The sequence below is a fragment of the Pyxicephalus adspersus genome, chromosome 6 (genome assembly GCF_032062135.1).
Source record: "Pyxicephalus adspersus chromosome 6, UCB_Pads_2.0, whole genome shotgun sequence".
Taxonomy (NCBI): Eukaryota; Metazoa; Chordata; class Amphibia; order Anura; family Pyxicephalidae; genus Pyxicephalus; species Pyxicephalus adspersus.
This window is the reverse complement of record NC_092863.1, coordinates 55,054,230-55,080,890: the sequence shown is the minus strand read 5'-3', so window position 1 is coordinate 55,080,890 and position 26,661 is coordinate 55,054,230. Positions and strand designations below refer to the sequence as shown.

Below are 26,661 nucleotides of genomic sequence, written 5' to 3'. Positions count from 1 at the left end.
TAAACTTGTTTTTTGCCTTTTTTATACATGAACTGTAATGTATTGAGTATTTTAGTAATGTATAGTAGGAATACAAAATTCAATGAATTCTAGAAAAGGGATAGTGTGAGTTGTCTGTCCTCAGCTTATACCAGGATACATTTACAACCCTTCAAAAACAGCACGTGGCTTACATCAAGCAATCGTTCAGCTTCGGGCGGCTAGGTTAGTTGAGAGAAACATACGCGTATGCTATAGTACAAGTGGACTGATTTGTCTGGTGTTTTCATTTTTGTTGCCCCGGCATTCCTTATTTATGCACACATTTATTTATAACTAGGTTTATTATTATTCATACTCTGCAGACATTCATATCTACCAACTGAAACAAGTATTGTATCATACAGTTTCAACTGATGTTACTTCAGTTCTCATACATGCATGTAAAGAGGTATTGGCAAATGTTGCATACGTTTATTCATGCATTATGTAATGTATTGCTTCACATTTACATAAAAATATAGAAAAAATGTGATTATTATTTTTTCCAGTATAAATTATATTGTTCTTTTTGTTAACCACAGAAACATGTACACATTATAGCAGCATAGCATACAATTGAGCAATAGCAAACCACAAACTTGTTCTTGGTAAAAGAACTGCTCATTGTGGTTGTGCCTGCATGTCCATGATAATTTATAACTAGATGGTAAAATCAAAAAATACTGTAACTAAGCAGTAACATTTTGGTCATTATGTTCGGGCTTACTTACCACAAAGCTCAATCATATGTGGCAAGTCATACAAAGGGGTCAATTTAAAAAGCAATGAATCTGACTGTGACAGAGTCATTCCCTGGTGGAGAATAATTTTTGCCAATGAAACACATGGACCTGTAAATGTCTCCACTAGTGAATGTAGGATTTACTGCTTTATAAATAAACCCCCCCAAATCTGCACACTAATTTGTTTTAGTAAGTAAAAGACAGTGTAGGACTGACAAGCTAGCGGGTTATAGAATATTCTTGTATCTTTACTTAACAAAACAGATGGCCTACGTGCCTACCAATTCCTCTGCAGATGGACAGCCATAATCTTAACAAGGCTGACTGAGCTATTGGCAAACCTCATTTCTCAATTTGTCTATGCCCCACGTTAACTAGGCCATGCCCCAAAATGTTGTTGTGGAATGCAAAGAAAACCTCAATTTTAGCTTTTTTTAAAAAAAGTTTCCAGATATGAATATGATTCTGTACTACTTGCAAATCTAATAACAGGGGAAAACTGTTCTTTGATGACACAGCTAGCAATTACATTATTACACAAAATGTTTCTCTACCTAAAATCTGACAAAAGTCTTAACCCTTCTCTTAAAAAACTACAACAAAAACAGTTTTTTAATGTTAAAAGATCAACTTACAATACAATGACTAATGGGAAAAAAATACAAATGAAACTTCTATTCACAATATTTTACAGACCAGAGGGCTACAAAATGCTTTGTGAAATACAGCAGTAACATCAGTAAGTAGGGGTTGGTAAAATTGTTCCCACAATGTTTGGTGAGTCTAAGCCTTAACATCCTGCTTACTTTCCAGACTCAAAAAATAATAAAAGACTAACCTTTAATCCACCCTTACTAAACTGTTATCCAAAGAACATTTTCTTCTGAGAAACATACCCACAAAAAGCATAACTGAACTGCTAAGGGCATCCTGTATATGTACTATATTTTTTTAATTAAATAGAGTATAAAGTATTTAATGTTGTTGTTATTTTAATAACTGGGACATTTGTTGGCGAGGAATAGTCCTGGAGCCTAACAAATGGTACAGTATGATTGCAGCTCCAGGCATATATCACAATTCAGAGAATCTTCTGCATTGCCATCCTGTTTGCTTAAGTAATAACATATTATTATTGTTATTATTATTATTAATAAACAGGATTTATATAGCGCCAACATATTACGCAGCACTGTACATTAAACATATTCATATAATTTAAATGTCAGAATAACTGAAACATTGATTTAAAATAATACCCGGTGATTCTGTTGTGAAGGTCCTTATTCAGACACTTCCTGTTAAATGTACATCACTCTAATACTGTATAATTTTTGCTCCTGTGTTGATAACCTATATTTGGGCTTTTGAGGAAGACTACAAGTGGCAGTTATAACACAAATTCTTCAGGTGTAGTTCCCTACTGTCACGATCAGGAAACCTGCCCTATAAAACATCACTGGTTGTACAAGGAAAACATAAAAAGTATAAAGTCTAGATTTAGAATCTTATGTAATAAAAAGCCAACATGTATCAAGGATCTGAAGTGAACTTCCTACTAATCACCCCTCTCTTAGTTATTTTGGTCCAGTATACACTTTGTTCAGCATTACCAACCCTGATGAAGGGGACCCTTTAAACCTCCAGAGACCTGTTGGGTTTTTATGTCATATAAGTCTAAATTTTGTACTTTCTTTTGACATGCTTCTTGCACACCCATTCCTTACTGGAGCACAAAGCTGGCTCTCCACATGTGAAGGTCAATCTTTTCTTCTATACCACTTAAGTCATGACTAAAACCATCTACTTCTCTAAGAGATCACAACACACCCTTCTTTTCCTCATGTACAATGGAAAATTGCTATTGCTGGAGTACATGCATGTAGGCAAAAAGTGGCTGCAATGGAGCTTTATGAGATGAGTAGCAGTGGGATGAAAAAAAAGGATACAAACTAAACAAGTATTTTTATAAAAAAAGGCAAATGTTTAACATACACAATGTTGTAGCAAACTAAATGTCATTCAGCTAGGGTTTATATTTAAAACAATTGGGGTCAGTGATATATGTTAATATAATAGCCAATCCCATACATCAGCGGTCACCAACCAGTGATCTGCGAGAAGATTTTCGTGGTCCGCGGCTCTGGCCGGTGCACCCACCAGCAGGATCAGAAGAAGGACCGCACTTGGGGAGCGGGCGCACCGGCCAGAGCCACGGACCATGTCTACTGTATAAATTGTAGGCTCAGGGCGGTGAGCAGACCTGCAATCGGAGAGTGGACAGGTTCTGGCATTATGACATTATCTGGGGGAAGTTTCTTCCCCTTTGAGTGACACAGGGCTCCCCAGGCATGCGCGGCTTGGAGTCAGTGCATTTAGTGGTCCAAAGGTCCGAAAAGGTTGGCGACCACTGTCCTACATGATATCAATATCCAAGTGTAATGATTAGAAACAACTGAATCATCTAAATTGGGATGTTTAGTTGGCACAATTTCTCATAAATAATAAAACAGAAAAAAATATATAATTTTATTTACCTGTATTAAAATAAAGGTCCACTGATCGGACTGATTGTTAAACATACACAAAATATTAAAACACAACACAAATATTACATAATGTATCAAAAATCTCAGGAGTAAATGGTACATCAATTGTATTTAGATGTACTATTTCCTCCTGATGAAGAAGTGATTTACACACTGCGAAACACTTGGGAGACATATTCAAGCCCCACATAAGCAACAAAACAATATATATTCTTTTAAGGCTAGGCTTAGATGTTGTTAATGTATTGGGCCTGATTTATTAAATCTCTCCAAGGCTGGATAGGATTCATTTTCATCAGTGGAGCTGGGTGATCCAGCAAACCTGGAATTTATCAGGTCCAAGATTCAAAACATTTGCTACCAAATTACTTTAAAGAAATCCATTCCAGGTTTGCTTAATCACAGAGCGTCACTGATGAAAATGAATCCTCTCCAGCCTTGGAGAGCTTTAACAAATCAGGCCCATTATACTATATACATTTGTACTTTATAGGTTTAATATTTATGGCTGGGGAGCTTGATTTGTTGTACATGTATACAGTATATGGCACATATGGAAATAGCCCCATATACATCAAAAGCATTCCCTCAATTCTTCTGTGGCTGCTGACAAATTGGTACAAAACACTGCAATTGGTGGACTCATCTTGTCTTAGATGTATTGTTTTATTAATTCTGTGATCTTATCCTAAAACTGCAATGCATTTTACCAAAAGCTTATTTCTCCAATATTTATATAATTATTATTATTTATATAATATTTAATAAAAAAGTAATAATCAATATACTCCAAAGAAAAATCTTGGACAAACAAATGTCTATTACATAGGGTCACAAATATATTTATACATATACTCTGCCTTTACTTCATGTTCCTGCCAGTAGCAATTAACAGTCTTTCTCCACAATATTCCAGGATGGGAGTCCCTAATGCCCAATCAGTCAATGCCTCACTACCACATCAGCCACAGCCAAGAGTTGGTTCTGTGTGAGACACAGGTTTTTGACTGGCTGCACATGCAGAGAGAACAAAAAAGTCTCTCTGTCACTCAAAGAGCCTGACCTAAGCCATAGCTCACAGGTAGAATTAAAGGTTAGGGAGCTCAGACTTCAGACTCTCTTATGGTTACAGGTAAATATTTTGGGGTTGAACTGCCAAGTTCTATTGGCAAGGGGGACCAGCAGATAGTATGCCAATTACTGACATCAGATGGGGTGGAAAAGAGAGTAAGCAGTGCTTATAACAAAAGATACAATGATTATGGTGCCCATAAAGCAAACCCAGTTTTTGGAATATACAAAGGCCTGATCACGTGATATTGGGGATTTTGTACACTGCAAATTATTTAGGAAGTAACATTTTTCTTTACCAGGTCCGGTTATCCTAAATTTAAGAAATCAAAGAAAATGATCATTTTAATTCCCTGTTTGGTATATTCTTGTAAATTAGCCTACTTCATGGTACTACTAATATTATTAATATTATTATCGTAAATAATAAACAAGATTTATATAGCGCCAACATATTACGCTGCGCTGTACATTAAATAGGGACTACAGTGTCAATTGTTAGTAACTTTTTTATCTTACATTTTAGATTACTAGCTAAAATTATGTGAGAAAGTGTTCTTTCAGAACATCCTTTGTTATCAGCATGCTAGAAGTAACTTCTCTGAAAGACAAACATTTTAGTTACTTAACATGTATAAAACCATAATGCAATTTTGAAAACAGTAAAAAGCTAAACACACAAGTAGAATATTTTATAAAGACAATACAACAGTTTAATAATATTTAAATAGCATTGCAACAACAGAAATAAAGACATCTTTTTTCCACATCTTTTGCTGCAGGCAATGGTCCTGGACAGTATCATTTTGGCTTATGACATTGGACTATAGGTATCCTTTTTACAGTAACAAATAAATGTAAACCACCTCCACAGCCTAAAGTACCTACCTTCTCATGGCTGGAACAGATATCAAGATTCTGACACACTAATTGAAAGATTTACCCATGTATAGCAACTTTGTCTATGTTTGGAAGTAACACCATCTATTTATCCTACGAGAGAACAACAATGCCAGACAGGAGGAATATGTGCTTTAGTTAGAGCTAAACTGACCTATATATGCAAATATAGGAAAAAAACAGACTGTTTATATTAAGTAAATGTTAATCTCTGTGCAAAGCTTGGTTTGAGGCTGGTATATAAACATACCAAGGTGTCAGCAGAACTGTATTGAACACAAAGATAATATTACTTGTGGCTACAGATAATAACATTAATTAATGTCAACATCAGCAGACATTTTCAGTAAAGCAGTAAGTGCAGTAATGCAGAATCACGATGTAAGAGGAGTTAAAAAAGTATCCCATCTATACTTTATTATTATAGGTAGAGCAGAGAAAACATGGAGTGGCCTACACCAGAAAATTGGTAAAGAAGGTGGTCGAGTAAATGTTAAAGCGTGCCTAAACTCAGAAATTTCACTTTACATAAAAGGGTAGACAACATAAAAGGGTAGACAGAATTCTGTTGTTTGTTCTTTTTAAGTGCAACACCCTTTTTTTTTTAAAAAAAAAAGGTAAGTGTATTTTTATTTTGGTACTTTTCAGTTTTGTTCCTCTAAGGTAGTGAAAGTTACCGGTAAAGAGAGTATGTTCTCCATTCCACCTTGAACGGTTCTGGAGTACTACTGCAAATCTCAATACTTTTTGTACCTCCCCCAATGGAATGCCTGGGGAGAGTGAGGGGAAGTGGTTTTCTTACTGTATTTTTCCTGTTTGTGTACCTAATTATAAGTCTTTATACTTTTAAGTCCTAAAAAACGTTTGTTTCTTTCTTCTGTACCTATTTTTTCACAAAATGTAAAATTAAAATTTATTGAAATGAAGAAAGAAAAAAAAAAACAATAGGTTCACTTATGGAAAATAATGTTAGTAAAATAGTGAACCTATGTATGTAGAGTTTCTACCTTTTTCCTACTTCAAAAAGCATTTTTTTTTTTCTGTGTTGTCTAGAACAGTGTTTCTAAGCCTTTTTAACACGAGGGAACTCTTTGAAACAAATTTCAGGTCTTCAGGGAACCCCTGCAATAATTACTATATCCACGGATTACATTACATTAGTGTGGTGGCCAGTGGGAAGAATGTGCCCCTTACAGATTGACAAAAAAATTGTTGGGGGTCACTTAAACTAACCTGAGAGGCACAAACTGCTCATTGCCCAGGAGCTCCGAGCAACCTCTAGATGAACCCTGGTTGAGAAACACTGGTCTAGATGCCCTGGTAAAACATTGTAAATGGACAGGCCTGTTTATTTAATGCAGCCCCATATATCAGTTTAAAATCTGACAAAGGTTATAATCTTTCCCTGCTTTATCCAGAACAAAGAAACAATGTTTTGGCAGGACATCCCTTTAAATACAGCTTTATCTTATATACGAAGATTAGTGTTCAGTGAACATTTAATCAATTATTCTTCTCAAATGTCTCAACCTCTTCAGCACTACACCCCGATATAAACCTTATAGGGCAATTTTTTTTTTTCAGACAGGGGCTTACTGATTCAGCATTACCTTTGTCATTACACTTATTTTGAATATATGTATTTATTTCTAAACATAATTAATGAAATAAATGAAAAGTTTACATATGGTACAAAATAATGTTAGGGGAAGAGGCCAGAAATAAATTATAAAGGGTTAAAATTGGGATTACAATTTTTTAACAAAACTATTCACCAAAGTCTGTTTGAAAATGCTGGTTGTCTAAACGCCACTAGCCATACTACTAATATACTAATAAAAAAAAAAAAAAGCATGCAGCAAGTAATGCCAGTTAAATCAGAACTCAGTAAAGGTACAGTCATGTTAAAAAGTATGCACATCTCATGGATATTATTGACACTTTAACAGACAAACACTAGATCTTCATGCAAACACTACATACTGATTAAAAACACAATAAAAATTACTTTTTAGTCATTTACTCAACCACAATATTAATAAATATATTGATATACTTTAGAAAATGCAAATAAACCCTCGAACAAATAAACTGCCCATTTGCAGATATTAATTTGCATTTGGCATAACTTCTAGTCAGTGTCTGATGCTGACTTGCTAAAGTTTTTGACTTTTCCTCCATCAAATTTATTTGTGTGTTTCCTTCCATGAAGTGGCTAATAAATAGGGTTCAAATAAGGGATTTGACTAGGACCTTGGTCCATTTCCTTGATGGATTTGCTAATGTGTCATGCATCTTCATTGTGCTAAAACATCCATTTCTGCTTAAACCTAAACCTTTGGACAGATGGCTTTACATTCTCCTCAAGCATCCTTTAATACAATGCAGAATTAGTATATGGCTCATTGACAGCAATCTACATGTCTGTCATGCAGCAAAGGAAACTCAAACCATAACATTCCCTTTACTTTATAGTTGATTTGGGGTACTTCCTCTGAAATGTTATTTTTGGTTTGCACCAAATTAACCCAGTGTTACTATAGACCAGGGGTCAGCAAACTTTTATGGCCACTAGGCCATTTCAGGGGTGGGCGGGAACACACTAGGCCCGCCCTAATGCCCCCCCCCCACCAGGGAACGCCCCCTGAAGTGAAACCCCTCTCCTCTGTATGCATTGCGGAGGAGAGGGATTTCCCTTCAGGCAGCGTTCCCTATATACCGCGGCGGCAAAAGTATCGGAGCCGTGAGTTGCCGGGCAGCATTAGGCCGGATCGGCCAGGGGGCGTTAGGCCGGAACGAACTACCGGCTAGGCCAAATCTGGCCTAAAGGCCGGAGTTTGCCGACCCCTGCTATAGACAAACATGTATTTTTGATTTATACCTGAAGGTCCAAGTTCTTGGAGAGTTAATAATATCAAATATCTGCAAATTCAAAATAATATAAATATCCTTAAAAATCCCTTGCTCAACTTGCATGCCACAACCTTTTTTCTCGGCGCTTAAACAGTGTTTCTCAACCAGGGTTCCTCCAGGGGTTGCTAAGTGTTTCTTGAGCAATTTGTGACTCTCAGGTAAGTTTGACAAATTACAATGATCTTTTTAGCTATCTATAAGGATTGCAGGCTTCCTACAGGCCAGCAATTTAAGAGACATTCTTTCTACTGACCACCATACAAATATACTGTGAGCTGTGGGTGTAGTAATTATAGCCGGGGTTCCCTGAAGACCAGAAAGTTATTTCAAGCCCCCCCCCCCCCCATGTTTAAAAGGTTGAGAAACACTGGTTTGGACAGATATTTTTATCCTGTCATGATCACACCACACACATCAATAGAAAAGATATAAGCAGATCATGGATGTAGAAGTTTAAAAAAGACAGGTTACACCAGCATTCTGATTTCATGGATTTCAAATGGTGGTAAATGTAGAACGTATGGTAATATTTCTGCTTTCTCATCAATTTAGATTATGAAGATGATTACACAATTTAAACGCTATGTGTCATGAGGTGTATCACCTTTGTCTGTAGGGACAATTTCAATGAAGATCTGATTGCCTGTTCAAATATATATTTTTTTTTAAAACTTTGCATTTTTAATGAGGTGTCTATACCTTTCCAAACAACTGTGCAGTTGCATCTAAAGTTTAAGACAGACTCCTCCAAATGGAGGTAATTTGTATAAGCTTCAGCTGCATGATAAAATGAGTGAGACATTTACAAAGACTCCAATGTTTCTAAAAGCTTGTCATACACATCCAACTTGGTCCTTGTGACCTCACCTGTCTTCAGGAATCCACACTATCCACACTGTTTTGCTTGCTTACAATCATAATATTCCAACTAAGAAGTTCACTACTAGCACCAATCATCTAGGCTAGGGTGAGGTGGAATCATGAAGCATGTGGTAAGTAAACTAAGTAGTAAACTATGCTTACTATATGGATGAGTATTACGAATGGGAACTAGTGTACACATTGACCAATTATTAGGGTACATAATGGGCAAGCTTCCATTAGCTTGTGTTTGTTAAAACTACTAGCGCCTGCCATGTACCTACATATCTTGGCCAATGTGTATATTAGTTACCATTTATAATACTCACTTTCCACCAATCTATATAGTAATCATATGATACTCTTTTAACGTGTGATTTTGTTCAGTGCTGAAATCCCAAACACATGATAGAGTACAGCACATTACACACAGCACAAGTACAACATTTACATTTTGTGTGTAGTGCATTTCTCAGTACATTCATCTATGTCTACTGAAAAAAAAGTATATATCCCCTATCTAGTAACCTTGAAGTGCATTTGCCAATGTGTACTAATCCCTTAAGGTATATTCACCCATATCTAGTAACTTCCTAAATCATAAACATCTTTATTCGCCCAGTACAAAGAAACAAGCACTTTTAAACTGTTTATAAATATATCCTTTAGCGTTTTAAATCTCTCATACTATTCCTTTGGTAAACATCTGCTGATCTCAATAAGGCTTTGGCAATATTTTATAAAAATGCCCAGCTATTCTTGTCACTACCTATTGCAATATACACTAGTCCTAATGTATTCAGTCTATCAGTCTTTTGTTCCCCAAACCCTCTGGTATCATTTATGCTTCTCAGAAATGTTAAACTGATAGTAACCCTCTCAATGGGTAGAATATAAATGCCTAATTCTAACAAATTATACAGGATACCCTGTAGCAATAACAAAGATAATCACCATTAAAAGCCTTTAAAACCATAAAGGTAAAACATTTACATAAAACACATCTTCTACAATAGAAAAGATAAGAAATAACTTCTATAAAAACAAAACAATCTGTGTTAGTAAAAAACAAAGAACTATTTCCCAAGTCCTTGCACACTGCATACATACAGGCTTATTTTATAGGGCAGCAAAAACCTTCAATGGCGTGCAAAGAAGAGTTACATCAACTAATCGGATTTCACCTTCAGCTTTACTATAGAACCACAACTGCAGAAGACAGCTGGTGTTGACCACACTTTACACACTTTTTTGGTGATGAGAACAGAATTAAAACTTATTTCATGAAATACATTTTCTGATTGGAGGATCTGGGCCATTTCATTATAGTTTATGATCCAGGTACCTAGTTCTGGTGTGCAGTAAAAGTAGTCAGTTTGCTGCTAGAGGTGCTCCAAGGTTCCTGAAAAGCCTCTTGCAGAACATGGTAGTCACTGCATAATGTTTTACAGAGTGCTAATAATGATCCCGGTTATAGCTACATGCCAGCTCAGTAAATCTCTTCCAGCATTAGAAGCCAAAATCTATTTAATGCTCACCTACCTAAAAGATCAGAAATTTACACCTTGAATTAGAAATCATTGGATGAAAATGGGTCGCTACTCACGTACTTTTCACTATCGCCTTCGTTTTTCTGCTGATAGGTGTCCACTGAGAATAGTTTGCTGGTAATGCTGCTGTTCCAAGCTTCTTCCCTCTGCAGAAGCAGCCCAGCTGGAGCAGTTCCCTCTTTTCTCTCTGTGGATGTAAAAATTCACAGAAGCAGCATGAAAGTCCTGCAAAGAGCCAGTGCCTCTCCTAACAACCTACTACAGCGCCAAGCATGGGTGTAAAACCTTCGATTGGTTTCTAAGATGTAAGCTAGAGAGTTAATTCAGTCAGTGGGGGAGCTGCAGGTCAATGGTGTTTGAGCGTCACAGCTGGATGTGAAATAGTGAGTTTAGCCTAAAGCCTGTGAAAGTGGCAGCTTCCTGCATGCATTACAGTTGCTACCAAGCTCTGCTTGGAACATGCCTGGCTCCTAGTGGATGGAATGCCTGAGAACTGGCTCAGGGACTCAGTGAACAGGAGGACAATGCACTTTCAACCCTAACCAGCATTCATTAAATCTGCAATAAACTGTGATTTGTCGACTATGTCAGACTATTTGTCGATTGTCTTTATGTCAGAGTTTTTTTTTTATTATTAAAGTGACTATATACCTATACTTAAGCAAGTGACTAGGATATATTTTACACTATTCAGATCTAAAAGTACTTCTTATATTTATACAAAATTTCCTGCAGGCAGCTCAAGAAGAAACTTACAACATATAGCTGTCAAAACAGTGTTTAGAATACCTTAAATATCACCGTAACATAAACATAAAACAGCTAAAACGTAAATCCAAAACAAAACAACACAAAAAAATAAACATTTCTACATGCAAAAAAAAAATTCATGTTAGCACTTTGGAGCTTAATAAAATGTCTAAGCATTTCAGTAAGTAGGAATCATTTTGTCAGGAGAATCTGCATTTCACAAATGTTTGAATAACAAAATAATCGCCTGAATATTTGCATGTAGATTGTTCTCATCTGCAGGGGATCATGTCATTCAGAAATCAAGTGAAATATGAAAACTTCACTACAGCAAATGAAAGGACTTTGTATTTAGTATATGACTGGTCAGATAATTTATGACTGACTTTTTTTTTTATATCACCGATTGATTGCTGTTATAAAAGTCCATGTTAATAGTTAAACATTTTTTATGAGAAATTTAACAAACGTTACAATAGTGGCATCAAAATATTCTTTTAATAAATGTTTTCAATCACTTTATAACAGATTATTGCAAATAGTGATTTTACTGAGCAGCATCTGTGCTGTGTATGATTGTCAGAAGCCAACAGATCTAATTGAAATATGAGGTACATGGCTGGGCTCACATAAACCTGATAACTAATCCCTGGCAGTGTTTACATTCTGGCACACATGCGGTTACAGGATTGCTTCTATTTCGGTGGTAAACGGGATGATGTTTTAACAATATTAAACATTTTGTTACAATACTATTTTTAGTGTCTTTGTAATTAATTAAAAAACTTGGCAAGCAGCTTTAAAAATTATGGTTTCCTGAGTATATTTTCACTTGAAATAAGAGAAATTACATTAGTTACCACTGCTAAAACAACATCGCTGCTATGTCCATTTTTTGATATGAGGGCTGTCAGGTGAAACCAAAAAGTGCAGAGGGTGACCAGGCTTCTATCTCAACAGAAGAACTAATCTAAGGATTCTTCAGCAAACTTAGCTTTAAAATGATCAGTGGCACAGGTGGTGGGATAGGAACTGTTAGAATAACCAGGCTGGACTATTTTGTCATGGAGTAAAACACAATTTGTCAATTATTTTGGTTAAAAAATATTACATTAAGAGCTAGCAATACAGAGCCAAAAACTACTGAAAGCAAGTATACTGCTCTTAAACAGAAATATAAGGGTCAGTTTTAACAGGGACTACCTAGTAAAAGTTGTAAAGTGTTCCACCTCCTCTACTTGCCTAACCAACAAGGTTCATACAGAGATATTATCCCATAAATGGAAGTTGTTACTCTAAAGGACATTCACCTCTTTCACACTTCTAAAGAGAAATGTTTTTAAAATGAACATAAACAGCTTTATATTGAAATTGCATAATAAATCCTGAAACAGGAAAAATAATAAGGTAAAAATTTTTAACCTGATTTTTCTTTTTGTCAATGTGGACTTCCTCATGAGCTATCCAGTCATTTGCCAGTTCTTGTTCCCCAGAGATGATTCTGCAGTATTTAACTGCCTTTAAACCCATTAGGTTCACAGGGGGGTTTACCACAAGGGCACTTGGAAGTACCCAGTGTTTTCTTAATGGTAATACTTTTTAAAGTAGAACTAAAGTTTCTCAAAGTTTGCGAGGCAGAATTTCATATTAGAAAAAGACAAATGATATTCCTTCTGCAATAAAACATACTTTCCTGCTTGATTGTTCTCTACATTTGTCAAAAATCATTGAGCTGCATATGCTTAGCATAGGAAGTAAGGATACCCAGCGCATCTCAGCTTCCGTTGTGGTTGCCAGGACTGAATGAACTCCATCCTAGCCTGGACAATCAAGATGAAAAAAGGAAGCGAAGAAGGAAGAAGTAGAGGTCACAATGGAACAGGCACAGGTTTGTGTATTTAAAAAAAATGTGATTAGGTTATAAGGTTGTTTTATTGCAGAAGGAAAGAAGGGACATCGCTTGTCCCTTCTGCAGAAAAAGGACCTGCTTGATTGCACTTATTTCACAAATAGGTTTAGTTTTTAAAAAAGGGTTTATTTGATTTTCATTTATAATCGCCACGTCCCACAATCTGACTGAATTATTTAACAAAAGTGACAAAGGCTGAAGGATCAAAGAAGGGAAGAGGAAATTAGAAAAGGAAAAAGGGAAAAAAAGAATGCAAGGTGTATGTGAGGGGGATTAAATCCACCAGCACGCACAGTGTGACCAAATCAATGAGCAGGAGAGTATTTTAAAGCGTATCCATACTGACTATGTGACAAGGTATCTTGTCATCATCTAAGTTGTCATCATCTGCCACAACTGTTATATATGATGTATACACTCCAATTGTTGTAACCACTCTCTGAGAAAAAGGGACAATAGTTGAACACCAATGTCTAGGGATAGCCATCCAAACGCTGTTAGAAAATGTCGAAGGATGAGCTTCTTGGCAGTCTTAATGAAGACAAGAAAAATAGTGAGCAGAGTGATTCCACCAAATATGCACCATAGAGCCCCAAATGTCGGAAATGGAGGGAGAGAAAAGGAATAGAATTGGTGAATATCAACCAGGCAATGGTACCAGCTGGACAGCATTTTAAAATATGCGCCTGAACAGTAGAGGTTAAGGACAATTTATGTGTCAGAGTAAAGGATGTCTCTCAATCTTCTCCAGAGAAGGAGACTTGCGGCAAATCTAAAAGGTTCACAGTTCAACCCATTTAGTAGTGTATTGGGGAGCATGAACACACACTTAGGGCAGTTCTGTTGGTTCAGAACTTTGTAAAAGGGGATACATGTTTTGACCAAGGGTTCTAAATTTAAGATGGGAGGCCAGGAAGGAGAATAACTGATGGTATTGTATCCAGGACAGCAGCCAATCCAACTAAGAGAGTTGTAGGGAAGCTACAAGAGGGCCGTCATAAGAACATCTGCTAGATGATGGTGGTCAGCAGTGTTGCAAGACGGAAGCTAAGAGGTTCCCATAGCTGGTGGAAAGGCTGGATTATCAAACAAATGGGTCAAGGTCCAAATCGAGTGGATAGTCCTCCTGAGATTTTCAAGATCAAATAAATGAAAGTTAATATTATTCAGTCATTAACCTCTTTCACACTACTAAGGAGAAACATGTATATACTGTTATTTTGAATGATAAAAGGTGTTTAGTTTTGCCTGCCCTGTAAAGATTTTCCATTCATTTTAAAATATTTACAGAACAAATTTTTGAACCTATATTTCTTTTTTAAGCAGAGACTGGAATGATAAATCCCCAGCTTTTTGTTTCTCCTGTCTTTTTAAAAATCTTATGTAAAGGTCTCTTCAAACGAGTCACTTATCATCTCATAAATTACCTAGGTTTGATCACTGTAATGCTCCTCTTTGCTGCTGCATCATCACAGTGGCAGAAAAACTTTTTTCTGCAAAGGAATGATCCAAAACCTTATATCATTTCCTACTGAAGCAGGGAGTGCCGCAGAGTGCTCCCCAATGCAGTGCAAAAAAATGGCAGTGAGGAAAAAGAGTTATTAGGAATGATGATCAGTGTACCGTAAGCAGCCAGTCCTGTAGCCTCGGGCCTACAGTGGCCACATGAGGTACCAACACTGCAATGATTAACCTGAAGGTGAATAAATGTTCTTAATCTATTTGAGAAAGCACCTCTTTCTGTCAAATTAACCATATATTTATTCTAAAAAATAAAATACTTCTTCTATTACCTTTCCCTGCAGAGTAGAAATCAGAGTACTTCTTCCACTGTCTGCTGATTTCTCTCACAGTTTTATTATCTGGATCTACACACTGAAGTTGCTGTAATCGGTCTTCCAATCCACGTACTGCCTCCAACAGGGGGGCTGGATCTGCAAAGATACAAAGAAATATTTACGGGCATGAAATTACATTTGTTTCTACCCATTTTGTTTTTACATTTGGCAATCCATTAAAAAGTCACAGTAAAGCTGTAAGTGAATTATTTCCTTTTAACTTTGTAGGCAGGATCAGGGACATTTAAAACTGAGAGAATGATATTCAGACATGCCACTAGAAAGGTTAGGGATTATCAGGGTGTGTATGTATGTATTTACTGTATATGTATACCATGTGCATTTGTTTATATACATATACATTATATGTTTATGTACTGTATGTGGGGTACTGTTATAAGAACAAAAGGTGGAGTTGAAATGATTTATAGGGACTGTATATACCTTGAACTCCCTGCACTCAGTATATTACATCCACCTGATTCTGCACTATATATATTACATACATCTGACTACTGCATTCAGTATATTACATACACATGAACCTTGCACTCTAATGTTAGAAACATCAGACATTCTTGACTCAGGGTAAAGTAGGCTCAGGTTTTATGTAACCATACATCTTTAAACTCATCATGGTTAGTGCAGCTTGGTCCCATCTAATCATCTTCTGCAGCATGCTTAGCATTATTACTCCCCTCATTTTTACCAATCCTACCAACACCTCTGGTGTGGGACCATGAAGTTCACAGGTTTCTTCTGATAGCTTCTGAGTGCCTCTTACTCGCTAAAGAATCAAGCCACCCAAAAAATTGGAGAAGCTAAATGATTGAGGCAATAATGTAAAGTAAGCCTAAACAGTTAGAATAATATATTAAAGGACATTTCAAATTTTTAATATACCTAATTACCATTAGTTCTCTATAATGCTATCTTACAGCTACCACAGTTTGGAATGACATGTGTACATTTTATAACCTAAAATCTAGTACTTGTTGCTAAGAATTTGACCCTTTACTACACAGTAAAAGTAATACTATTGTGTTCAGTGATTACTTCTGCTCCCAGTAAAAAAGGTTACGATTTAAAAGGACAAGAAAAATAAGCCTCAACAGAGCAGACAATATGACTCATTTGAGCAGTCTAATAGCTATTCCAGGGCCAGCCGACCCTCTGTGTATCCAAAGAAATGATTTAATATATTATTACTTCAAACAGGAGAATTAGAATGATCTTTACCAAACTCTACATGAATGCAGGATATACACACTTACTTCTAATTATAATTAAATGCTGATTAGATGGTAAGATAGTCATAAAAATCAGCCATCAATGGGCTTGTGCTGACATCTGGACAATAAATTACAGCTCCTTTCCCTAAGAACTAGTTATCCATGGACAGAACAACAGGTCTGTCATTAAGGTAAATTAACGTATAGCATCTATCTCAGTGCAAGTAAATGAACAAACAGCACTAAAATAACGCATGGGATATCTGTCTTGTTTAAACCTCAGATATATAAAATATATAATAGTAGATTGTCCATCATGATCTAAAGACCTCATCATATACCTAAGATATGTTGGTGATGCTTATGTGTTTGATAAAAAAAATCAATCAATCATTTCACTTTATAGAACATAATTAACAGGTTGTAATTGACTTCAATAGACTGCTTCTTTGACTAGGGCTGTCCAACAAATGTTGTTCAAGAGTTGACTGTTGGAACTAAAGTCCCACTTTGAAAAATCTGGGATCACGGAGGTTGGTGTTGCAGAAGCGGATAGGCGATGCCCTCTCTGTAAGAATACATCTTACCTGCCTGATCGCGCTGGGAAACTGTGTGCATTCACAGCTAAGCAGTGGATGCCAGGGAAACCCGGCAATCCTGGGTTCCCTTGTAAGTGCCATGGGTTGAATGAACTCCTGTGCGCCTGCAAGGGAGTTATGTTATCCTGGCATGGCCAATTAAGGTGGAAAAAGCTCAGAAGAAGGAAGATGAAAAAAAGGAAAATAGAACAGGTATAGGTAAGTAGCATGGGTTTTTTTCCACTTTATTGCTAACAGACATATACAACAGCCCCAAAAAGTGCTGCTGAATCTGCACATTGCTATTGTAAAGGTTACTGTCGAAATACATGCATTTACAATGTAGGAGATTATTTTTATTATTAGCCAGTATTTAAATAGGGCTGACATATTTTGCAGCACTTTACAGTGTTTATAGTAATATCATTATAGAATATGAAATAAGGTAAAAAAGAATATATATAATATATATATAGTATAAAAATAGTATAAGTAAATATGTTGTAACTGCAAGAGGCATATGTATTACTAATTGGTGTGATTCCTACTTGAATCTTGGTGTAATTTGTGTATTCTTTCCATACCTATGTAGTAATCCAGTGAAAAACTTTGCTTTTGTGATAAAGACCCTTCACTTCTGCTCTCATTTTTTGTGCCTGTGACTGGTCTTGAATCAGTTCCATGTTGATTTCTGCAGGTAACTTGTAGTGGAAGGACTGCTGGGTCCCTCGGAAAGCTCTTATCTTTGCACAGGTAATAACTCAGTCTGAAAGAATTTAATGCTCAAAAAGTGAATTTATATCTTTTGTGGGTAATTAAGAATACATAATTTATTGAAGAATATATTTAAATGTGTGTGTACTAAATTAAGCTTTATTCTGCATTGGAGATGCTATTTGAAGACATATTTTAGGAGAAAAATGTAGGCATGGTATAAATGTTATGGTTTGGGTTTGTTTTTCTGCTTTGTAGTCTGAGAATGACTAATTTAAATATGAATTCTGCATTGTATTACCTGTGCTTAATGGCAATGTAAAGCTATCTGTATGAAAGCTGAACGCGAAATAGATATTTTACCTTAGGAATGGAAAGTCCAGGGAATGGCTAAGTAGGAAATAAATTGAGGATTATAGACCAGCCTAGGTAAACTCCTGATTTGAATCCCAACAAAATGAGGGATGAAAGGGATGAGAACTTCCAACTGGAAATATCTTTAGATGGAGGAATACCATGTTAAAGTCAGCTATGCAAATCACCAGTAGTAATCCACCAATTCAAATACATAAATATATAAATACTGGCTTTGATCATGGCTTGGTTATGAAGAATAGCTTATATTACAAAACATGGTGTCTGTTGCTGTTAGTGATCACATTAGTTCTCACTGTCCATCTCTAGTCCACAAAAGATTAGAATGCACACACATTTTTAGTATTTCACTAACAGACAGTAGTACATTTAGCAGGGTAAAGTGTACAAAGGGTCTGGATTATCTGAAAACTCTTGCCTGTTAGTGAAGATTGGTGTTGGGCAACCCTGATATACTTTCATGACATTAACAACTCTTACATCTCTAAATATTGTAATTGTTAGTAGAATAGAGACAAATTTGTAGAGTACTAATCACACCATGTATGTATACAACACATAAAAAACAGGGGTCTTTTTATAAAGCAGTGACATTCACATAAGTACATTCCCTGGTGGAGAATAAATTAATGTTCTGAAACACATGGACCTGGAAGATTCTCCACCACTCAGTGAATGACAGATTTACTGCTTTATAAATAGACCCCAGTGGGTCACAATAAAAAGCAGAAAACACCTCATTGAATTGGGTGACAAACATTAGATCTTATTTCACAATGTGACTTCAGATCAAGTCATACATTTGAACAAATGACACACAAAATATGACATTCAGATTTGTCACATAAACAAGTAAGTACACTACTACATTTACCACCATTTTGGTTTAGGATTTGGTTTAGGATTAGGACCTAGTTTGGGAGTATGCAAGTGAAACAAGTCTTATTTAAATTTTAGATATCAAGGGTCTGGTGTTTTGATTTGCTATTGACCTGTGATGTATCATCATAGCCAAGTCAACAGAGCTCCCTAGGGCCTCAAAAATAATGTTGTGGATGCCTATGAATTTGGCAAGGGCCAGGACCTAAAATGGTTCAGAAGGGCAATACCAGTATTTATTTATTGCAATCTTAGCTATAGCTATAGTATTAAATTAAAGAAATGTTGTTTTTTTTTTACAGGTTTAAAAGTATAAGTACAATATACAAATTATAACGTAAAAGTTTTGGGAAATTGACTATAATATTGTTTTACACAAAACTTGATTATAAACAACATTTTTAGTTTCACCTCCAGGAGCAAGAACAAATAAATTCTTGGGCAATTCCACCCTTGAGAAAGCAACTTAAATTTGTACATGGGAGAAAAAGGGCGATCTCAAATCCACTTCGCAGTACGTAATAATCTGCCCCTGTGACTTGTTGATTGTGATAGAGAACGCAAGTCTCACTGGAATTTGTAATCTCTTAAATTGAAAAGGGAGATCCATGGGAATGAGTGGTATCCATGGGATAAAAACTGCTTCAACCTCTCCCTTTCCTGTTAAGATAGTGGCTTCAATTACATTGGCCAGCAGCTTCTTAACACAAAGCCTTATGCCGTTGTAAAGTTTTGGTGGGTCCAGGTTGCGTAGTAAAATAGTTGTAGAGCCAACTTTAAGTAAAGAAGATGTGGTGGTAATCCAGCCGGATTAAGTGAGTTTAGGAATTCTGTTGGGAAATTGATGATCTAATCGGCATATACTACGGTATCGATAGAATATAGGTAGGTATCGGTGACTATGCCTGGTAACATGGCAAGTATTTAATTGTTTATTTTGTGGACTTCTTCATTTTTAGCAGCAAGAATGGCCCTCTCTCCCAACCAGTTAAAATTGTGATACTTTTGTAAAACTGCTGAATAGACTGCATCCATTAGCTCTGCAATGGACAACACCAGATTACAAAAATCGGATGGCAATTTTATCTTGCCAGAAGACTAAACTGGTAATCTACCTTCTCCGATTTCGAGTAGTTTTTTAGAGAAAATTGGAGCACTTTCATCCTTCAGATGTACTGTCATTTTTTTCTTTAAAGTTATCTGTTGCACAACTCTCCAAAAACATGCCTAGATCTCATCAGCCACTGTTGACTTGGATATGACGGGCAGAGTTTGACGAAAGTCTCCACATAGGAGTACCAGAGCTCCTCCCATTAGGCTGTCATTGCCTCTCAGATCTCTCAGAGTGATGTGAAGGGCCTTGAGAGCTTTCTTGTGAGCCATGGGATGAATGACCGTCTGGCTCTTTCGCTCATTTCGTGTACTCGGGTCTCACGCTGTTGTACTGTTTCTGAAGCTCTAGATGTAGTGGCTCAATCTCTCTTATCCTGTAATTGGGCCTTATGCTGTTGTACTGTCTCTGAAGCTCTAGATGTAGTAGCTCTTTCTCTCATTTCCTCTGCTCGGGTTTCACACTGTTGTACTGTCTCTGAAGCTCTAGATGTAGTAGCTCTATCTCCCTTATCCTGTAGTCGGGCCTCACCCTGTTGTACTGTCTCTGAAGCTCTAGATGTAGTATCTCTATCTCGCTTTTCCTGTACTCGGGATTCAGGCTGTTGTACTGTCTCTGAAGCTCTAGCTGTAGTATCTCTTTCTCTCATTTCCTGTAGTCGGGTTGCAGGCTGTTGTACTGTCTCTGAAGCTCTAGTTGTAGTAGCTCTTTCTCTCATTTCCTGTAGTCTGGTTCCACGCTGTTGTACTGTCTCTGAAGCTCTAGATGTAGTAGCTCTATCACTGTTATCCTGTAGTCAGCCTCATGTTGTTGTACTGTCTCTGAAGCTCTAGATGTGGTAGCTCTCTCGCACAACGTGGCAAGTGTTCTACTCCTGTCCTCAGGATTTTTTTGTCTATGGTGTTGTTTCATTTTGTTTTTTCCTCTGATTGCACTCGGCCAATTGCCTTTCTTTTTTTTCAAAGGCATTATTACAAGCCAGAAATTTGTAAAAGAGTCCAAAAAAAAAAAATGTAAGCAAAAGGCACACTGTTACTGAGCAATACATACATACATGTAAATATACCTCAGCGCTATACAAAGATCAGCGGTGCACTCACATGAGTCTCAAGTCATATGTATAGCAAGTTTGGTTGAAATGTCTCCATGCGTTTTCGAGTGATGGTGAAACATACATACATACAATCTTATATATATATATAAATATATATATATATATATATATATATATATATATATAAATAGTGCATATAAACTTTTTCCATGACACATCGTGACACATGATTGAATGTATGATTTAAGTCACATTTGCATGCTTGAATTTTATACCACCTCTATATGTAGGCACTGTTTCAGTAAAGATCTAATATCTGACTGTTCAAATATGTTTAAAAAGTCAAAAATGTTCTCAGGGGTGTATTATTTATGACTATATAAATTATCTTTTTCCAATCAAGTTTCAAGCATATTTCGCAAAAGACTTTAATCTCTTTTAATCAAACATCACAAAGCAATTGTTGTTCACATTTTCCTGATATTTATTTGTGTTTGAGTTAAGCAATAAAAGTCAATGGAAAGCATCAACGTATTACTCTAATATACTCTGTATTTATCAGCACAGATGGATGGTATATTTATGGTGGCCATTTCCAGCTAATCAGAGTGTGACAATACTAAACTACTGGCAAGGGCCCTACATCAGAATACAAAGATGGTTAAGCATTCAGTGTATTGCAGAAGATCAAGCAATTCAGATTTCTGTGCATGACCAGATGGAAGGGAAAAGAGCAAAGCAACTCTCTCAATAGGACCAGAACCTAAATAAATCATTTACTTTTATTGGCCATATCTAAAACAGCCATATCTAAAACTTAGATTAAGATTAATAAAATATAAATTAGGATTTAGAATATAGCATAAAATATAATGTAAATATCCTGAAATCCTAATAGAATATAATTGTCATAGAATTCTAACTTTTTTTATCATTTATTTGCTTTCTGCTTTTTGTTCTTAGATTCTGATGTTAGCATAATGTCTACTCATAAACCAAATTAGAAATAAAGTATTAAGGTTTATACCCCAAGTCCTAAAGAATTCTTTGACTTGCTGTCCAACTAGAATAGCTCTGGTCGTTGACAAATTTGGATTACAATTAACTGCATTAGGTAGAATCTATGTAGTTTAGGGGCCTAGTATACATGTCCTATATATATTAAATACATGTTGTATAATACCTGTGCTTTTGCTACTCAAGGAAAAACAATTAGAAAATATATGGGGTACCACAAACTCTGCCTTAACAAAAGAGAAATCAGATTTTTGCAATTTTTGCATTGTTTGTTTAGCACCTGTAGGAACATTTGTTGTTTAGATGTCAGTTGAATCATGTGAAATGTACTGGCTAGTCTGTATAGAAAGATACAGAGCAACTATGATGCTTCTACTCTAAAAATAAAATTGATCTTTAGGCTAGACAGGAAAAAGGGGTAAACTGTATAGTAAAACAAATAATGCAAATATAGGCAAGGGGAAAATCTTTTACTCCCATGCCCAAATAATTTAAAGTTGCCCAGGCCAAAGGGAGATGGAATGGCAGAAGATATAATCTCTGGTCAGTTAATGTTTTCTTTGAAAAATTTGGGACTAGTGTTATGAAGAGTAGCCTATTCGAAAATCACAAAGCTATTCTTGATCCAATACTGCCATTATAGACCTATGCTGTTATGGGGTTAGCATATAGAAATCACAAGAGAAAGGTGCACATAGCTGTTCACATACACCTGGAACGTTTCTAATGCCTAAACTACAGTATTTGTATACACCAGTTTTGAGTAATGTCTGTTTATTTAAGCAAAAGACGAAACATGGGCACAAGCAGTTTGTGCCGAGGTAAGCAGGTGCATGCAGAACAGTATGTCTTCTCTCTGTCAGCATTACACCATCATTAGCTAGTGTCTGCTCAGCAGGGTGTGTCATTATGTCTCCCAGGGCTGGTGTAATTATACATTGACATAATTAACCCAGCGAGCCCATTAGGCAGCCCGGCACAAAATTCATCTACAATTATTTGTTGTGTGCATGCTAATGAGTCCATCTGTACTGCCATTGTACAACAGGAACAAATTAATTTACAACTCTGTTTTTTTAATAAGCTCACTTGAATTTTGGCAAGTTCTATATGTATCCACACTAAATGGATGGACAGGTAAGGGCCGAGAGAAAAGTATACATCTCCAGGCCTTCAAAAATGTACAGACAGGTGCTCATCTGCATGAGGCTTTAGTAATGGGCAATAATTGGAAGTTAATGTTCTTTAAGAAAAGACATCAGATACACAATGAATGATACTCAATGGTTGGAAAAGATAAAGAATAGATGCAGAATATTAATAAGGAATGTAAACAACTGTGCTCTCAAAATGGTAAGGGTCTATACTGTTTATTTAAATAAAGACCATCCTAGTGTCCAAGTTGTGCAAAAGACTCTTTAAAAAAAAACATACCACTCGATCGAGTCAAATCATGATCCAGCAAATGACATCAAAACGGAAATGATGTTCAAAAACGGAAATGATGTTCCACTAGGCTTAAAAACAGTTTAGATATGATTGGCAGAACACTTATTACAGGCCTACAATAAAATTCCTCATGGAGCTATCAGACAGCGGTTTAATTTATTATTCAAAAGAATAAACAATGTTTAACTTTCAGTAGACACAAAGCCACTGAATTGAACACAATTTTAAAAGTATAAATAACTCCTATGCTTATATAAGTTTGTCTAAAGCTGTAAATTCCAAAAAAAATAGCTTTTTCTTGCACAAATTTTTTATTTCCTTAGTACTAAAATACTTTGGATATGGTAAAATGAGAGAGAGCTGCACGTAATAGAGTATGCCTGTGAAGGGTAGGAGCTGAAAGAGGGGTAAAGCTCATTTAGGATACTGAAGAATAATAATAATCATACTAGGTGCTACTGAATCTCAAAAGTGGTATTTTGTACCATCATACATGACTGATACAATATGTTTTTGAATGCAAAATTCCAAAACATAGTACTTTATATCCCCTTAAGTTAAAAACCTTGTCATAAAGAATGGTAACAAAATAGTTAACTCATTAAACCAGCAATACAGTCACCTCAATTTCTAGAAAAGGGAGAATGTTTTAAAGTAAACATACCTCTAAAGATTAGATCTCTAAATACTTCCCCTTCTCAAATATAAGCTACCCAATTTGCTACAGATTTTGCCATAATACATAATTCATAATTACAGCCAACAATCTAGATGTATTAAGCAAATGCTTAAAATACATCTAAAGCCAAAACATTTTTAATAATTTTGGATAGAGTAGGGAATAGATAAAGCTGGTTATACATTTTTTGCTTGTGTCCCTTTGAGGAGCTTTTGGTTATCTACCCCTTCCCATCTCCCCTCTTAGATGGCAGTCCGAATTGGAAGTTTATTCTTTCCATTTCTGTAAATATAACATTTTGGATTTCCTATCCCATTTTGTACTGGTAGCAATGTACATGTAATGATAGCATACACTGGCCACAAGAAAATAGGAGTAGAATGTCCCACCTATGTCCATACTGGCCAAAAATAAGTTAGTGAGGTTTCTGCAACACATTCACTGAGCAGAAAAGCAGACCCAAAGACTAATCACAGACTCCCTACTTCATGTGCAGTGATATAACTAATTGTCTGTGATGGTGATATGACTCAGGTGGCTTCTGTGCATGACAACAATAGAAACCCCCCTGCAGATGTCCTTAAAATTTTTTTTGTAACAGTCCTGTTATTTATCACAATCACATGTCTATATAAAATCATAAATATAAATATACTTACTCACAGAAAAGTAGTTAAAAAGATAAAGCATATATATTAGTAGCCAGATTTTCCAAGGGACCAAATAATTGTGACATTACTGCAGTGGATGCAGTTGGGTATACTGAAACTGTGAATGCTAAATTATGACCTCTTCCTAATTAGCTTGATTAGCTTGCAATTATCTGTGGGGCACTTACTCGTATACCCTTCACTGTCAGCATAGCTTTAATTTAAAACTGAATACATTAGTTCTCTAAGTGCTTCCAGGATCACAGCAATGCATTTAACTCACAAAATATATTGGGCATGATCTTTAAATACAAAATTTGTTTTCTTCAGTTTAACATACCTGAGCATTTGCAGTGATACACTCATAGCTAGTTGTGTTTGGAAAGTGCACTTGTCAAAATAAACAATAAAAACATTTGTACATGACAAAAGTACCCTGTCTGTCCGTAAGGATAAGCCCATTGGTTGCAAAATATACACATACAATTTCCATAATAAGGCTTATGCCCTCTTACCCCATTTGCAATGCACATATAGAAAACAAAAATGATGGAACCTGCATATGTTACAGCTTTGTCAGAAGTGTGATGACTGTGGTATAGGCAGAACAGTGGTTTCTTCAGGATAGGGAGAATTGTGGCATGTTTGAAAGCGGAGTTGTAAATACCAGTAGAAAGGGCGAGGTTGAATAGTTTGGTTAGGGAAGTGAAGGAATGGGTACAGAGTAGATCAGAGGGAATTGGGTCAAGCGGAGAGGTAGTAGATGGAGATGATGACACAACATCAAAAATAGAGAGACCTTCTGTTACGTGCACAATCTTTTTAAACATTATATTTACATATGCTGTGTTAAGGTACTCACACTGATTTTTCAAGCAGGGTAGGAGTTTTGAACATCTTGGAAAGCAAAACCCAGTACAGATAAGCAGCAGATGAATTTACCACACATTTATGTTTTTAAAATACAAAGCTTAGAATGAAAATGTTGCTTTATTTCCACCACGCACAAGAGATTTTTTCTTCTGTTAATGTCACAGTTTAATGTCTTAACCGTGGAAAAAAGTTGTAGAGGGTCCAGAGGTGCTGTGATGATGACAAGCACAGCCATTAGAAAGTAACTGTGATCTAACTGAACAGAAGGATATTATCTTAAACTCATTAAATATCACTAATTAAAGCTTTTACTTCCTCTCCTCACAATAGGGGATGAGCAAATAAGCAGTCAATGTGCAACCTGGCAAAATCTATTTTGCAGATGTATTTTGCCAGTCTAAATTAGTTTTAATTATTTTCCAAATATTTTATCCATAATTTATACCACCCTTTCTACTCATAATATATGTTTTAGATAAAAAATGATATCTGAGGGAGGTAAATGTTTAAAGGTATCAAATAACATGATATGCACCACAAACACACACACACACACACACACAAAAAGCACATGGCTATATATATATATATATATATATATATATATATATATATATATATATATGGTAGATGTTTCACCCATCCATCAATTATGATTCCAAAACCTACCAGACCACACAGGCCAGCCTGGAGACCTGACTTTTATTTGCTGAATTTAGGCAATACAACAAGGTTGCCTCCCCATATTTACCATGCACTCTACTCCTTTTAGCACATTCTGCATCATTTGCACTGCAGTACATTTTATTGGCTCCTGGTGAAGAGAGTTCTGCATAGGGATGCACAATAGGCTGATATCAGGTCAAAGTCATGTGCTTAACTTAGATGTTTTAAAAAATACATTTAGTTAGGAGAGCAGATTATTGATTTGAATATATTTGCATT

The 26,661-nt window shown here is 36.0% G+C and overlaps 1 protein-coding gene across 6 annotated transcripts in view; it reads right to left on the bottom strand.

Moving 5' to 3' along the window:
* CUX2 (cut like homeobox 2) overlaps positions 1-26,661 on the bottom strand; it is a 202,307-nt gene that overhangs the window by 46,148 nt on the left and 129,498 nt on the right. For all 6 annotated transcript variants that reach the window (XM_072415859.1, XM_072415858.1, XM_072415862.1 and 3 more), the window contains exons 5-6: positions 15,061-15,201; positions 10,669-10,795 (exon numbers count right to left, since the gene is read on the bottom strand). In XM_072415859.1, coding sequence (XP_072271960.1) covers positions 10,669-10,795; positions 15,061-15,201 — 268 coding nt within the window. The remainder of the gene's footprint in view (positions 1-10,668; positions 10,796-15,060; positions 15,202-26,661) is intronic.